This window comes from Lonchura striata, chromosome 3, assembly GCF_046129695.1.
Source record: "Lonchura striata isolate bLonStr1 chromosome 3, bLonStr1.mat, whole genome shotgun sequence".
NCBI classification, from domain to species: domain Eukaryota; kingdom Metazoa; phylum Chordata; class Aves; order Passeriformes; family Estrildidae; genus Lonchura; species Lonchura striata.
The window spans coordinates 108869542-108884547 of NC_134605.1; the positions used below are offsets into that span (position 1 = coordinate 108869542).

General features: G+C 39.5%; 1 protein-coding gene across 2 annotated transcripts in view; it reads left to right on the forward strand.

The window, feature by feature from the left end:
* The window catches only part of SUPT3H (SPT3 homolog, SAGA and STAGA complex component), a 253517-nt gene extending 240942 nt beyond the window's left edge, over positions 1-12575 (forward strand). For both annotated transcript variants that reach the window (XM_021527234.2, XM_021527237.2), the window contains exon 12: positions 10832-12575. In XM_021527234.2, the coding sequence (XP_021382909.1) occupies positions 10832-10873 (42 nt within the window). In that variant the 3' untranslated portion in view covers positions 10874-12575. The remainder of the gene's footprint in view (positions 1-10831) is intronic.
* The last annotated feature ends 2431 nt before the right edge of the window (positions 12576-15006 follow it).

Here is a 15006-nt window from a genome sequence, read left to right on the forward strand (position 1 = left end):
CCCAAGATGTTAGGCAGGTAAGAAACAGATGGACAGAAAGACATTTAGAAAGATTAAAGATAATTTGAGCTGTACATTAGAGACTTGAAGGCTATGTCCACTTGTGAACCAGCTTTTCCAGCATATTATTATGGATATAATTTCATTTAAAAAGTATAATATAATGAAAAGTCTTCCCTTCCTTGGGATCCCAAGTTCCTTGGCACATTCTTGCAGCTCATAACTTGCCTGCAGCTCTCTGAAAGTGCAGTGAGGGCTCTCCTCTGTGCAGGCTGCCCAGTGCAGGAGCCTGCGAGGCGTTGGGCAGTGATCCCACACTCCCAGTGTGCCACTGGCATGGCTTGTGCTCATCAGACCCTGCTAAACACAGGAAAGAGTTTGTCTCTCCCGCAGGTAGGAAATGCTGAGGAGAGCAGGACTGGGCCCTGCAGCGGGAGTGGTGGCCAGGAGGGGACTGCGCTCTGCACGTGTCCCCACTCATTCCTTTACAAATAAAGGCTCCTCATGTGCTCAGCATATTTCAGCATTGAGATTGAATTGCAGGAGACGGTGAGCAGGGCCACTATCACCCAGACCCAGTCGGGATCTGGTGTTTTTCACAAATCATAGAATGATTTAGGTGGGAAAAGCTTTCTAAGATCATTGAATCCAATTAAATCCATTAACCCAGCACTGACTGCCAAGCCCAGCACTAAAACCAGTCCCCAAGTGCCACATCTACACATTGACCACTTTATTCTTGTTATCCATTTTTTCTTCTGTTTGCTTTGCATATATTGAAGAAATCAGTCATTCATACTCCTTTCCTTTCCAAATCCTCATGCTTAAGTCTGGCTTGAATGGAATAAATGTGTCATTACTTTGCTGAGACTGACTCAATACTTAAATGGATTGTGACTGAAGAGAGAAGCATCCTTCTGTGATTTTCACCAATTACTAATGAAGTGTTAACTGTTCAAAGCAATTAACTGCTCTGCTTTGTATTTTTTACGGGCATATTGCATTCTTTGCATAAGGGGTAGGTCATCCTGCATGTAATTAAAGAATAACCTTTGATTTCCTAAATTATAAATGCTTGCCATCATCTAAAATCAAATACTTGTATCAATACATGCCTGGAATAATGTTCTAATTAAGGATGGAGCTTTGTTTTGAAGGATAGGGGTATTTGGCTTTCATACTTAGTGAACCATTTTTTAAGTTTGGATTTGATCCTGATTTCCAGAAGTTCAGGAGAGACCAGGAAACCTATTTTGATTCAGGGTTATTTCTAATATAAATGTCATAAAACTTGGTAGTGTGTAATAATTTATTCTGCTGCTAAAATATTGGTTTGAACTGCCTCAGAACTTGGATTTTTTCTCCAGTGTATACTAGAAATACATGTGAAAGATCGATTGGATGCCATTCTGCAGCCTAATCCTAGGTAATTTATTCAGTTTTACCTGAGAGAAAGGTCCAAATATATATATTCTTCTGGTTTTAATCAGTCTAACTACAATTGATTCAACTTTTGCCTGAATAAGGAGCGAGTAAAAACTGAGCAAGAGCCTCAAGATTTGGCTCTTATTCATTAACCTCAGGGCAGACTTCATTTTGTGTGATTTTTAAGCTATTAAAATGTTGGTTGGCTTCCATTTGAGCTCAAATTCCTAATATCACCAAATAATTATGTGTAGATGATGAAATGAAAAAACAGGCATGTAGTCTCCAAACACATTTCAGTCTGGGTGGCTGAAATGGCTCATAACATTCAATGCATGAAAATGGGGTGGATTGAATAAATTAGCAGAATCACAAAAGGAAACCACTATAGGAAATAGTTTTACATGTGTAATCACTGAAATACTCCAGTGAATGTGTCAATCTGTACTAAATAAATATATTTGTTTATAGACATGTTCTGTATTAGCTTCCACTCTTTCACAGCACTTTGCCAAGCAAAATCCCACTAGAAGTAGGATGTTCGCACCCGAGTAGGAGTTTCTTGGATAAATATTTTTTCTATATTGAGACCAAAACCACTTCTACAAATTTCAGACTTTGATTGAAATAGTATATTTCTTTTGCCTCTTTTTTTTTTTCTGTTTCCCCCACCCCTTCCCATCTCCTTCACTGACAACCACTGATGCATTACCTTAATTCCTCTTACCTCCCACTGCTCCGGTGCGCCAGCGCCCCTGTGCAGACAGAGCACATCAGTGAGGGCTGAGCGGGGCAAGAAGTGGCCACACCCCAGTGCTGCCACCAGCAAAGGGCCTTGGAGCCTGAGAAAATTCCTCTTTTCACAGACCTGAGTTGTTGGTTGGGCTCTCATTTCCCCGCTGAACTGCTCTGTTGAATCAGAGAGAGCAAGAAGTGCTGTGCTCTCTGCAGAGAGCATTTGCAAGATGCTTTCAGGAGGTAGGGGAGAAGTGTGTCACAAAATGTCATTAGATGCTGCTCTTTGTTACAATTTCAACAGGTTTAAGTGGAAAATGTAGGTGAACTCTGTTTGTTTGTCCAAATAATTTAATTTCAAAGTAATGCCCACTCCTCCCCTGCAATAGCTGCAAATTTCAGCATCCTTTTCTCTACATCTGGTATTTTAGCCATTAAAATGGAAGATAAAATGCAATGAAAATTATAATTATGGCATAGTATACAATGTATTCAAAGTGTCGTGTATTAGCTCTGTAATCAAGCAATCCTCAAAAAGAGGTTTTCAGTGAGTGATAGTATTTCTGTTTCAAAGGCAGGGGAATGGAAGCACAGAGGCACTAAGTGGTTTGTCTGAGGCCACACAGCAAGTAAGTGTCAGAGCTGGGAGCAGAGCCCAGCCCTGGCTCCTGCCCTTGTACTCAGAGACTGTACCACACCATATTGTTTCCAAATAAGTTTTCTCCTTAGCTCCTATGCTGAGGTCATCAGCAGTGGTGACACAGAGGGGAAATTTAACCTCTTTTGTCACTTCCTACAGAAAAAAACCCTGAGCTTCTACTGCAGTAGAAGAAAATCTTAAAAGGTCAAATAAAGTCATCCCTGGAGACAGGGAGCCATCCAGGTTGTTTGGTGCTGAATTTCTCTAAGGCTGAAGGAGTTTTTATTGTTAGTGGTATATTTTCAGATGGGAGTGCTGTGACTGTGCAGTGCTCTGAGTCATAAACCAGAGGTTTCGGTGTCCAGTCATACCTAAAGTCTCAAGACTTCCAGTTTTAATTTAATTCTCAGACATAATGAAGTTCCCTGTGTACCTTATTGTTGCCATGCAGCTAAAGCACATCAGGAGAGGAGAGTTTGACCCTTGAGCAGCTCTAGGTATTATGAGCAGTTTGACCCGAGGCAGTAAAAATATAAGTGAACTAATTGCAGTGCTCATGAGGAGATCAGGGACACTCAGGAACCACTGCATTTCCAGTGGGTGAGCGGATTAAGCTCTCCTAATTATGCTGGATTCCAGCAGGTCATATCCATCAAGGTCTGGTGCCCCATGGAGACCTGCTGTGTGCTTTGGCAGCAGTGTGTCTTGGGCAGACAGTTATGGGCCATTAGACCCACAGCAAGAGGAACTTGCTGGATTTCAACTTTCTCCACAGGAGAAAGACAGCTGATGCTGTCCAGGGAAGAGGGGTGATGGAGCCCTGCTACAGGCTGTGCAGCCTGGGGGAAGGGATTCCTCTCCCTGACTGTGAGTGGAGAGCAACGTGTGGTTGAAGTAGGGCTCAGAACAGGAATTTCTGTCAGTGTGCAAAGCAGCGCCGCCTTTCCTCTGACAATTAAAAAGAGTTTCTTTCTCTCACAAATAAAGCCCATTAAAGCTGTGGCAGTGATGGGAAAGATTTTCTGAAAATATGTTTGTTTTGCAAAACTAGCTGCCAAGTATTGTTTTATAGTTCCGTTTTTTCCTTCTTTCTATGCTGTTTACAGTACCCTCTGAGAGACTTAAAATGATCCCTCTCTCCCCACCAATTTTTTTCTTTTTTTCTGTTGGCAGACATTGGTACCCCACTCCCACACCCCAGTTCTTGCTGCAACAGAAGCCATCATCCTTTTGCCTTGTTTTTCTTTTTTACAATACCAGCCCAGCCCTGAGAGCAACATTTTTTTGTTAACTTCGGAATTGCAGTTTTGGCCAAATACACTGGAGGACAGCAGTACAAGCCCTACATTTTGTTATGCAACCACTGGTGGTATTGCACAGGGTGCCTGAGAAATTCATTTGGTCCTTTTTTCCAGTGTTCCTACATTGCCATCAGCCTTGGGAATGTCGTTTATCCCAGAAGCAGAAAGCAGCAATAAAAAAGTTGGATAGTTGAGATCTAGACTATGTTCTTTAACAGACTTGGATGATATATCCTGGATATGTCCCATTCCTGTACACAACAGCCTGGTGTTACAAAATTATTAAAAATGTTATGCCACTGGCAGATAAAAGGTCAACCAAAGGCCAGAGCTGACTTTGCTGGGAAGCATTTTGTTGATGGGTGGTTTATTGGAGTGGTTTTTTTATCAATGTGTGATGTTTGTGGGCACCTACATGAAACGTTCTTGTGATCTCCGGTCCCTTTCTGATGGCAGGGACTCTAGAAATGGACACTGCTGCTGTCCCTGGTGTGTCACCAGGCTGAGGACTCAGGGAACAGACCTGAGGAATGCAGCTGTTGGTGTTTCTTACACCTGGTACAGTGAAAGCTGAGGGACAGATAGACTCAAGGCAAGAACAGAAGTGAAGACATCATGTCTGGTCACTCTGACTGTTCTGACAAAGGAAGATACAACAAGGACTTTGCTGACAAAAGAGATAACAAAGGACATTACTAGCACAAGAAGAATAATCAGAAGATTGTGTTTCTAAAGGGGACTGGGACAAAGGGATTGGAGTGGAAATTTTTGTTTGAATGTAGTGACCTATAAATACTGGTAAACTGGTGTAAAAAACTGGCTCTGCTTTGCTAGTGTAAGCAGAGTCCGTGTCACTCAATCCTCACAAGTGTTTTCCTGGGATCTAGTGTAAACAGCAACATGGCTGTGCTTCCAGAGGAACTGTTACAGAATACAGGATAAATGGATGCTGTAGCTCTCAGCACATTGGTCTGGCCTCATCATAAATGAAGTCCATGAGATTTCATGGCAACTGCAGGGCAGATCAGCCAGAGCATCATACAAGTAAGTCTGTGCTAAGCTTGGGTGTCCATAGAAAGATATTTGGGTTGTGTTATTCATTACTGACTATGTATACAACATTACTTATATAAAGCTCTCCATCATCCTTTGAGTAACATCAGTCATCTGTGCTTTGGCTACTGATTAAAGATGGGTTTGTGGAATTAGAGCTTTCAGTGCTATTGTTGTAAATTGGAGGGAGAATTATCCATTATATTTCTTTTGTAACTTTGATGTACTTTTGATAAAGAAAGTTTATATCCACACAAATTTATTTAAACTTAAACAGAAGCAATTTATTCTAAACAATACATGGATTTTCATTTTCAAACAATGTTGCTTATACTTTGCCTCTTAAACTAATTATTATTTTAATCTCTAAATAAGCTGACACTTTGCATGTGGTTTGTCTGTTCAGGCTGGGATAAATTAGAGGAGCAACCTTTTAATCACTGGGTTCTTAATCTAAATGTTTTTATGTACAAAGAATTATGAATCTGTCCGGGGTGACCTGTTTGATGTTGTGGCAAGCTAATGAGATTTCAAAGTTAACATTTCCCAAATAAAATGGAAAGAAGAGACAGGGAGAAAAGGAGCAGATTCAAAATTAGAGAATATTGGTGGTTTATGGGTTCCAGGTTATTTGGAATGGAATGAAAGTTAATGCTACATCCTTTTTTCCATCCTGCCAGCCAGTGTCTGATCCAAGAATGTCTCTTATTTAAAGAGCAGGGCTCCCTCCACTGTTCTTAAATAAAGGCTCTCACTGTCTAGATCCAACCCTCCCCAATTTTCACAGTAACATTGTAAGGCTGCATGAAGAGAATTATATTTAATAGAAAGAAGTTCTGCATATGATTCCCCTATCACAAACCTGCTCAAGTCATATGGTTTGATTTACATTTATGCAAATGTCAGAGAAAAGAGTAAAATTACCCAAGGCAGAAAGGACCATGGTATGTCGCAAACAAGATGTGCCTATTTGCATTTATGTTTGCTAATGAAGTTCAGCCAGGGCTTGCTCTTTGATTTGGATGTCTCTGTCTGCCATTCCATTTTATGCACTGTAATTAAACCACTTGCCCACACACATACAAGAGGACACCAAGAAAGGCAGACTTCAAGTTTTATAAATGCTGTTTTGTAACTCTCTTACACAGGGCTTATAATTCAGGGTTTAACATCTCTAAGTGATGCAACAGGTCTGCAGTGTGACATTGTGCTTAACTTTAGGGCAAGGAGAACTGCAGACTTAAACCAGTGTCGGATTTGGCCCAGTAAACTTTGGTGTCTCGAGTGCCCGCTGGAGATGTTTTACCCCAGACTTTCCAAATTTTATCCCAAATAAAAATTAAGCCTCAGCCCACTCAAAAATCACAGCTGTTTCCTTCTCCTGCCAAAATTATTCTTTCTCATCATGCTACAGCTGTGAAATCCTGCACTAGTGTAAATTGTTAACTGGAAACCATTTCTAGCTGAGGTGCCTATTCAGAAAGAAGTCTTGGTATTGTAATCTACTCTGTTCTCTCATTGAGGAGTACATCATGTTTGGCTGGGACTTGTTTCTGTAAATCATAGAATCACAGACTGGTATGGATTGGAAGGACCTTAAAGGTCATCCAGTTCCCACCCTCTACCATGGGCAGGGACACCTGCCACTGTCCCAGGCTGCCCCAAGCCCCATCCAACCTGGCCTTGGACACTTCCAGGATTGGAGCAACCACAGTTTCTCTGGGCAACCTGTGCCAGGGCCTCACTATCCTCACAGGGAAGAATGTCTTTCTAATATCCAATCTAAACTTACTCTCAGTTTAAAGCCATCTTCCTAGTCCTAAATTGCTAATAAATACAATTATCTGTCCTTTAAATTGTCCTATGAACTCTTCACTAAGCTGTCCCATTTCATAGGACCTACTGTGAGAACAGGAATTTTGCTACCCTTTTCTTGGAGTGGATCTTTTTGGTCCTTCATAATGACACTACAGTCCTACCACTACAGGAGAGAAATGGGACCAAAAATGAAGAGAGTAGAAAATGGATAATTTTTCATGAAATTTGAGGATTAGATTGGCCAAGTTCCCTTGTTCCATGCTGGCTTTTTAAGCTGTTTGTTTTTCCTTCTTCCATCAAACTAAGGGCAAAGCAAGATGTTGCTTTTAGGCAACTGACAGCAGTGAACACTGCCCATCTTTTCTGCTTCATTGTGCCTCCTTTCAGATGGCTGGAAAAATGCCTGTCTTCATTGATTAAATAATGGTAGTGTTGCCAGAGAGGATCCTGTGCCTGAATCCAAGGTGCTTTGACAACTTGAAGGAGCAACATTTCCAGGGGAGCATTCCTGTATAGAGGATGCCTGAGAAGGTTCTTCACAAGATGCCTTCATGGGGTAGAGTCATAGAATGGTTGAGGTTAAAAGACATGTTAAAGATCTGGTTCCAACCCCAGTGCTATGGGCAGGGATAGGACTGGGAAGCAAGGACCAAGAAGCAAAATCATCACAACTCTCCCCTAAATGGGAGCAAGTGGTAGGAGTGGCCTGGACAAGATGAAGGTCATGTTTCTGCTTTCCCATTGACACAGCCTGTGCAGCCTCTGGCTCTGGTTGGCAGCAATCTGTCCTTCTACCTTCAAGGAGGTCAGAGACAAGGAGGAAGAATCTTGTCATGTGATATCAAGGAGCAGGAAGAGTTCCTGTGAGAGCTAGAATAGCTAAATAAGGTTAGATCAACATTTTAGGACATGAAAGCCATTCTGGGAAGGCAGACTTGTCTAATTTGTGCCGGATTAGGCGATTCCCCATGTCTGAAAGTTGGTCTCTTGACCACTTCCGCACATATTGGGTACAGCAAGAGTCTTACAGAACTTCAAGGGTAGCAGAGACTCAGCCTACAGCAGGAAAAGTCAAAGCACAGCCTGGTAGTAAATTCTAAGAGAGAACACACACAAAATTTGGATGCAGTAGACACTTTTCTAAAAAGGGCTCCAGAAGGAACCATGGGCTTATGTTATCTCTTTACAGCAAGACATATCCAGCAAAATGGATACAGCTATTTTAATCCCACATCAAGAGCCTGCATCATCCTCTATCTGTAATTCTGAGCCAAATAATCATATTTAAAAAAAAAAATTAAATGTGGATGCTGCCAAAGTGGCATAATGCACCCAGAAGTGTCATCCAAACCCTCTAAATTATCTCCAACCACATTAAATGTCTGCCACATACATCTAAACTCTTGCAAGGGCACATGCACATGTGAGTTTTATGAAAAACATCTTGCTGTTTCTCTTCATGATTCTTGGCATGTAAAGATCTGTCTTTCAGTATCACAAATTCAATTGTATAGATCTTAAAGATATCTGGTATAACTCAGAAAGATGGGATGTCTGTAAAATACTTTTTCTCTGCATAAAAGCTTTTTGGAGGTTAACCTTTATTATCTAGCAATGTATCAAAATGAGTACGAAGTGTTATCTTGTTATGGAATGGGATGAAGCAAACTCCCTCCTCTGAAATACTGATTTTCAAAACAGTTACCTTTATGCTGAGGTTGAAGGTATGAATGGTTTCTGGGTAAAATGGTTCAATTTATGGCCAAATTCCATAATGAAACATACATATATCAGAATGACTTTGTCTGGCTTGGGAAGGAAAAAATGTGTTGTTTTCATTATTGCTGAACTTCATAATGGCTTCAGGAATTTTTTTTGGTTGTTTCCAAAGAAAGTGAACTTCAGGCAGAGATTAAAGCAGAGGAAATTTCAGCCCAAGGGCAAATGTTTCAGAAAGTTTAAAGTATGTGAAAGGGGGAGTGAAGTAGGAAATAGTTTTCAATCCTAACTATAGCCACACTTCCTATAATATATCACTAAATATAGACCAGTGGGTGTGCCCAACTTTCCAGAGGTGTTATCCTGCCTGCCATGAACTGGCTTCTGAAATGACCTTTGCAGGGATAAAACTGAGTGTAGAACACTGCCCATGTTGGAAAATGTTAAACTTCATTATTTCCTAGGTGAGCCTAGCCAAGCCCAACTTTGCTTCATAACCAAAATTCCTTTCACAAAATTCAACCTTTTGTCTTTCATGTAGATCCAGCTTTGTACATCATTTGTCTCCAAGCAAATTGCACAGTAGTCCTGAATATTTTCCTTATGTGTTAAAGGTTGTCACTTGGGTTATAAAGCTCTGTGAAATTATTGGGGTCAAGCAGCTAAAAACATTACTTTTGCATCGACTTCCAAATGCCAGCCATAATGGTTTGGGCAAGCTGAACATCCAAACTGCCTTGGACTTTCTGCTTGTGGTTGTGGGAATATATTGGATCCTTTCAAAATTATTGGCTAGTCTGTCTTGGGCATTTCATGTTTGGGTATAGAGTCTTTGTATTTATTTTGTGTTTTGTTTGTGGTAATACTGTCATGTCTTGGCTGTATATCCCAGAGCTGATGTTCTGCTCTTTGACTTCAATGCCATATGCTGCTAGATCTCCAGACTGAAGTGTGGTGTTAATGTAGAGGAAGCTGTAATGAACATCTTGTACATATTTCCTTTTGCATATTCAGTATTTGTAAAATGTCTCTCTGAATACATCCTTGCTGGTTTTGAAATGGTTTCTTTACAGTTCAGTATAAATGCTATTTATATCCAAAGTTGTTTGAGGTTATCCTTTACTCCTAATGTTACTCTAATTCTACTTTAAGAGAGGAGAAATGTATCTGGCTGAAATTAATTAGGAAATTGGTAGAGCCACAAAAATGGTGGTTATATATGGCACTTCCTAAGTACTTTGACTGAAGAGGTACAAAATAAATCTGACTAAGCACTAACTATAATGAAATAGATGACTACATTTTCACTTTTAAAACAGGATGGTTGCTGAAGGTGAACCAAATAAATCAAAACTATTTAAATTCCTTTGCTTTTTTAAAGGTATTGTTAATAGAAAAAAAAATTAAACTGAAAATATCTCCTTACATTATAGGGTTTTTAGTAACATTAAAAGGTATAGTTTCCTATATTGATTTGGAAAGAGCTGTTAAAAATGCATGAAAGGTATTTTAGGGAGACAGTGTCACAGGATTTTTTAAAATTATTTTCTCAAGTGCCACTTAACTCTTGTGCTTCTTTACCATTGGAAACACATCATCCTAGTTTACAATATATGGGATATCTAATTATTTCCTACTGACCAGAGAGTCTTTAATTTGGTTTGGAGTGTTGGGGATTATACCAGCGTCTGTTTATATAACTTTAGACTCGGACTATAGATTAAATTTGGAAAACTGTAATTATTCAATAATTTATATAGTATTCAGGGAGTTTAGAAATGTTTCTTGAACATGGTGAATAGAGAATACGTGCTTATAAAGGATAAATAGGTTCAGCATAACGGTGTGTTTTTGGCCTCATCTATTTTGCAGGCAATTAACAAAGGAGGATGTTACATTTTTGCCTATCTCTTGCTTTCCTGAAATAGAGTCACTAACCACTTGTTAACCACACGGATTTTTTAATAGACAAAGTGGTTGCTTACAGCCTCCCCACCACAAATGTTCAGATTAAGCACACTATTAGATTGCAGCCAGAATAGCCTACAAAACAGGAAGAAAGCCTTGCCTTTCTCTCTGCCTCCTTCCCTTGTTTAAGCTGATGTGATAATTCACTGCAGATTTTCTCTTTCCCTGACAGAGTGCCTACCGCAGGAATGGGATGACTTTTCTCGCCTGCTGATGTGGATGTGGCTGCAGCAACAGGAAAGACAGTATTATATTAAGGTGATTTTCTTTTCCCCTCCATGGAAGAAAAAAATACAAGCTCCAATGTCTCCAAGTACCAGTGAGTGGGCTGGTTTGTTGTGACTATCTGCTGGCTGTCTCTGTCTCTTTTTCCAGCCCCCTCAATCGTTATTCTTGTTTACTAGCTGGAACATTTAGCTAATTAATGGCAGGATGTTTTGGATAGGGTGTAGGTGGACAAGAATGCAGCTCAGACAATGCTGGAGTTTGCAGGGGACTTTCTGACTGCCATGTCATTTTAATTTAAGTGTCTGGAAGTCTGTATGTTCTCCAAAAGATGTTTCTTTGTAAAACAGGATAGGACAGGAAGAGGCCAGAGATAGACTGGGTTGTGTTGGTTTATTAGGCTATATAAAGTTTATGTAGTTTTTTCTGCAATTTTAACAAAAAGAAAAACTTTTTGTCTCTATTTTCTACTAATTCCCACTTATTTCTCTCAAAATAAGCGTTCACAGAGTATAACTCAGTTTAATCCAGTGAGGCGTACCAAGTTTGGATGCAAAGATACTCAGGAAAAGTTCAGGTAAACTAAACTTCACCAGTTAAAGGCTTGGTTTTTAGCAGGCCCAAAGATAGGCTAAGTGCTCACACCCAAATTTTCAATATTGGCATCTCCTAAGGTTGAGCCATCATTGTCCAAAATCAAAGAAAGCCTTTGCAGTGACTTGGCACTGGATTGGGCCCCTATTTGGAAAAATACATTCTAAAGTGTTTCAATAACTGTGTCTATCTCAGTGGTTAGGCAAGGGCTTAATGCTATGTACTTGCTCAGCGTTTGCTGCAGGAAGCAAATGTTGTCCCTATTGTTGACAAAGGCAGCATTTCTGTAGGATTTGGTTAAAGAAGAAACCAGCTATTTTTGCCTTTTTCTTTTTTAATATATTTTAGCTAACGTTGTTTGTTTTCAATATTATTTTTTTTTTCTAATCTCAGTCCCTGCCTCTATGCTTGTTCCTGTCTCTTTGCTCCTCCATCCTTTGCTGGCCTCACAAACACATTCATTTCTTCCCATAAAAACTGTACAAATATAGACCTAACCACGATGATGCTTGAGCAGAGAAAAGGGCTCCTGCTTCAGCCTGTCACCAGGATCTGCTGGCACATCCTGCTGGTGTCCCTGTGGTACCCACAGGTCAGGGGCCTTCTTCAGCTGCCCAGAGCTCAGGCTTGGAATCCAGCTTAAGCCTCAAGTTAATACAGAGCACTCAAGGGATCAAGAGGAGAGCAGCAAAGTATTTTATATAGTGCAGATATCCTCCTCCTTTCTGCTTAGTATGTGAGGTCTTAATTTTCATTCCTGCTGTGTGCTCTTGTGGTCGTTTATAGATAGTTTTGTTGTCCTGCTCTCCTGGACCTGCTTGCAAAGACTTTAAATATATGTATATTTTTAAATAAATGATAAAATGTCTCTTTGCAACCAAAATATTGTAAAAGTGGTCTTTGTACATCCAATATTGCTGCGGTTCATAAATTGCTTTTCTCTTTTATCTGCTTACGCTTCTGTTTTCTGGAAATTTTTTGTATGTAAAGGACTAAAAGTAGTGTGTAAAATGTATTAAATGAGGAAGGGGGGAAGTTTTCTGATGTTCCATTTGTGCTTTTTGAAATATATGATTAAACTTTTCTTTTTATCATCACTCTTTATTTTTGTTGGCATCCTTAATCATGGAAAATTATATGCGTGCTGTAAACATCCAGACTTTTTTAAAAGGACACCAGCATTTATTGTATTTAGTTTCGATCTTCAGAAGTTTAGTTTCGATACAGACAGAAGAAACCATTTCAGGCACTGTGTACTGGAATCAAAATTCCTTCTGTTGCTGTCTCTCTCCCAGATTTTACATTTTAAAATATGCATAAGCAGGAAAAATACTGGCACTTATTTTTTACTGGTCTCCTTAAAGTCCCAGAGAATGAAGACTCAACATACATTTCTCTCAAAAATATGACAGATCATGTTTTTGTTGGTCTGCTGTGTGTTTGTCTATCTTGAACAGCCTGACAGGCAATTATTTATAAAATCTGGGTTTGCCCAGTAAACCCATATAAAAACCTTTCACTTCTCTGCACAAGTCAGGGAGCTGAATTTAGAGAGTCAAACAAGGGATGTTATGTCTCCCTATCTTGGTTTAACCCAGTTTATTCTTATTTTGGGAAGTAATCACTTTTTTTTTCTCATCTTCAGAGTTTTCTTTAACTGTGTTTAAAACAAAAATGCAACTAGTAATACCTGTGTTACCCTTGGAGTGTTTCTTAGCACCACTTCCCATACTGCAGAAACAGAGATGTATACTTAAACTGGTACTACACATTTATATTATATATATAAAATTCAGCTTGAGATTCAGTTAATGGCTGCATATGAATAGCTTTACACTTCTGTAATTTCAGCTTGCAGATCATCTCTATTTGTAGCCAGGATTTATAGGTACTGAATCAGGTTCTGTTGATTATTTCACATTAGTTACCTGAAGCAGGGAAACCTCAGCTTCAGTAGGAATATGACTGTATATCATATAAGGGAGTGTGACTTTTGCTCTCAGCTCAGTGCCCGCCTTGCTCTGTGGTTATGCTACCTGGTTTTTCAGTTTTTCTTCCACAAAACAGGGATAATAATTCAGCTTAAAACTCATCAGAGGTGAGGGAGCCGCACCACAAATTTCTAGCTGAGCTTCATCTCATTTCCAGGTCCATTCTCTGTCGGTCTTTCCTCTGAGAAAATCAAATGCTTTAAAAGTCTTCTGTCTTTGTCTGGAGATTGGGAGAAGCTGACAGTGCTCCAGATGTTTCTCCAGAGACACTTGGGACCCTCCAAAATGTACCCCTGCCCCGGGTTTTCAGGGCACCCTTCTCTTTGTCAATGTCCATTTCACAGGGAGAGGAAATACAAAAAAATATGTTTTGGCATTTCTTGGGTGTGGATGAACCTTTGTGTTGCATTAAGGTTCTGCCATCAGCCATGTGTGGATCTCATAAAATGGTTTATAGTTTCCCATCCAGCTCACAGAGAATGTTTCATGGTACATAAACACTTCTAATCATAAATTCAGAATTAATAGATAATGACATTAGTCACAAGTCCAACTCTAGCTGAAACTTAGTTACAGGGTTGGGGGTGTTTTTGCCTGAATGAATCATCTTGTCTGAAGTTGGGCTTTTTAGACCTCTACTTTTTTATACCTCTGCTATATATCTATCCCAGGCAGCAGTGCAGCCAGGGAAATGCAATGGTGGCATGCATTAAATCCAGGTTTATTCAGAGGGCACGGAGCCAGCACAAAGCAGCAAAGCCATCCCTGAAGGAATTGAATGTAAATTTGATGGTTTAAATAAGGCCAGATGCCTTAAAAATTATTTTGAAATCTGTATCTTTCATGTCGCTCAACTTTTTTCTTTTTGCTTGAGATAATGATGTTGCCTTTATAGAATAATAAGAAAAACTAGTTCTCATCTCTTGTGGGGAGACAAAAATCAGATACTTTGGCTTATATAAATCTCTGAAATCTTGGCAACTACTGAAACAAAGTTTTAGAAGGCAGATGGCTGCAAATTTGAAGGAAACCTTCATATTTTACTGTTAAAAGCATTTCAACTGTCTAGAGGGTGCTCTGAGACCCTACATTAATAGCCATTCTCAGTAATCAAGCTCCACTATACTTATATACTATTTTTCTTAAACAAGATAGATTAGTAGTGAGAGATGGAACAATAAATAAGGAAAATAAAGAACTAAAATTATAATAATACCATTTCATTTTACATTTTATAGCTCTCTTCAATATTTGTGATTGACAATTCATCTTAATTCCTATCAGACAGAAGTGTATTTCTGGACTTGTCTTCATCCAGATGCTTTGCAAATTTTTCTTACTGGTTTGGTGAAGATATGATCTGTCAATCTTTGGTCTTCATATGACTTTGATTACTATAATATCTGAGTGCCTCACAGGTTTCCATGTGTTTATGTCTGCAGCACAACTTTAAAATAATGTGATGTCAGCTCTGTTTCTTCTGGGGAAGGGCTTAGTGATGGGCCACATGTTGGGAAACTGGAATGGTTCAGAAACC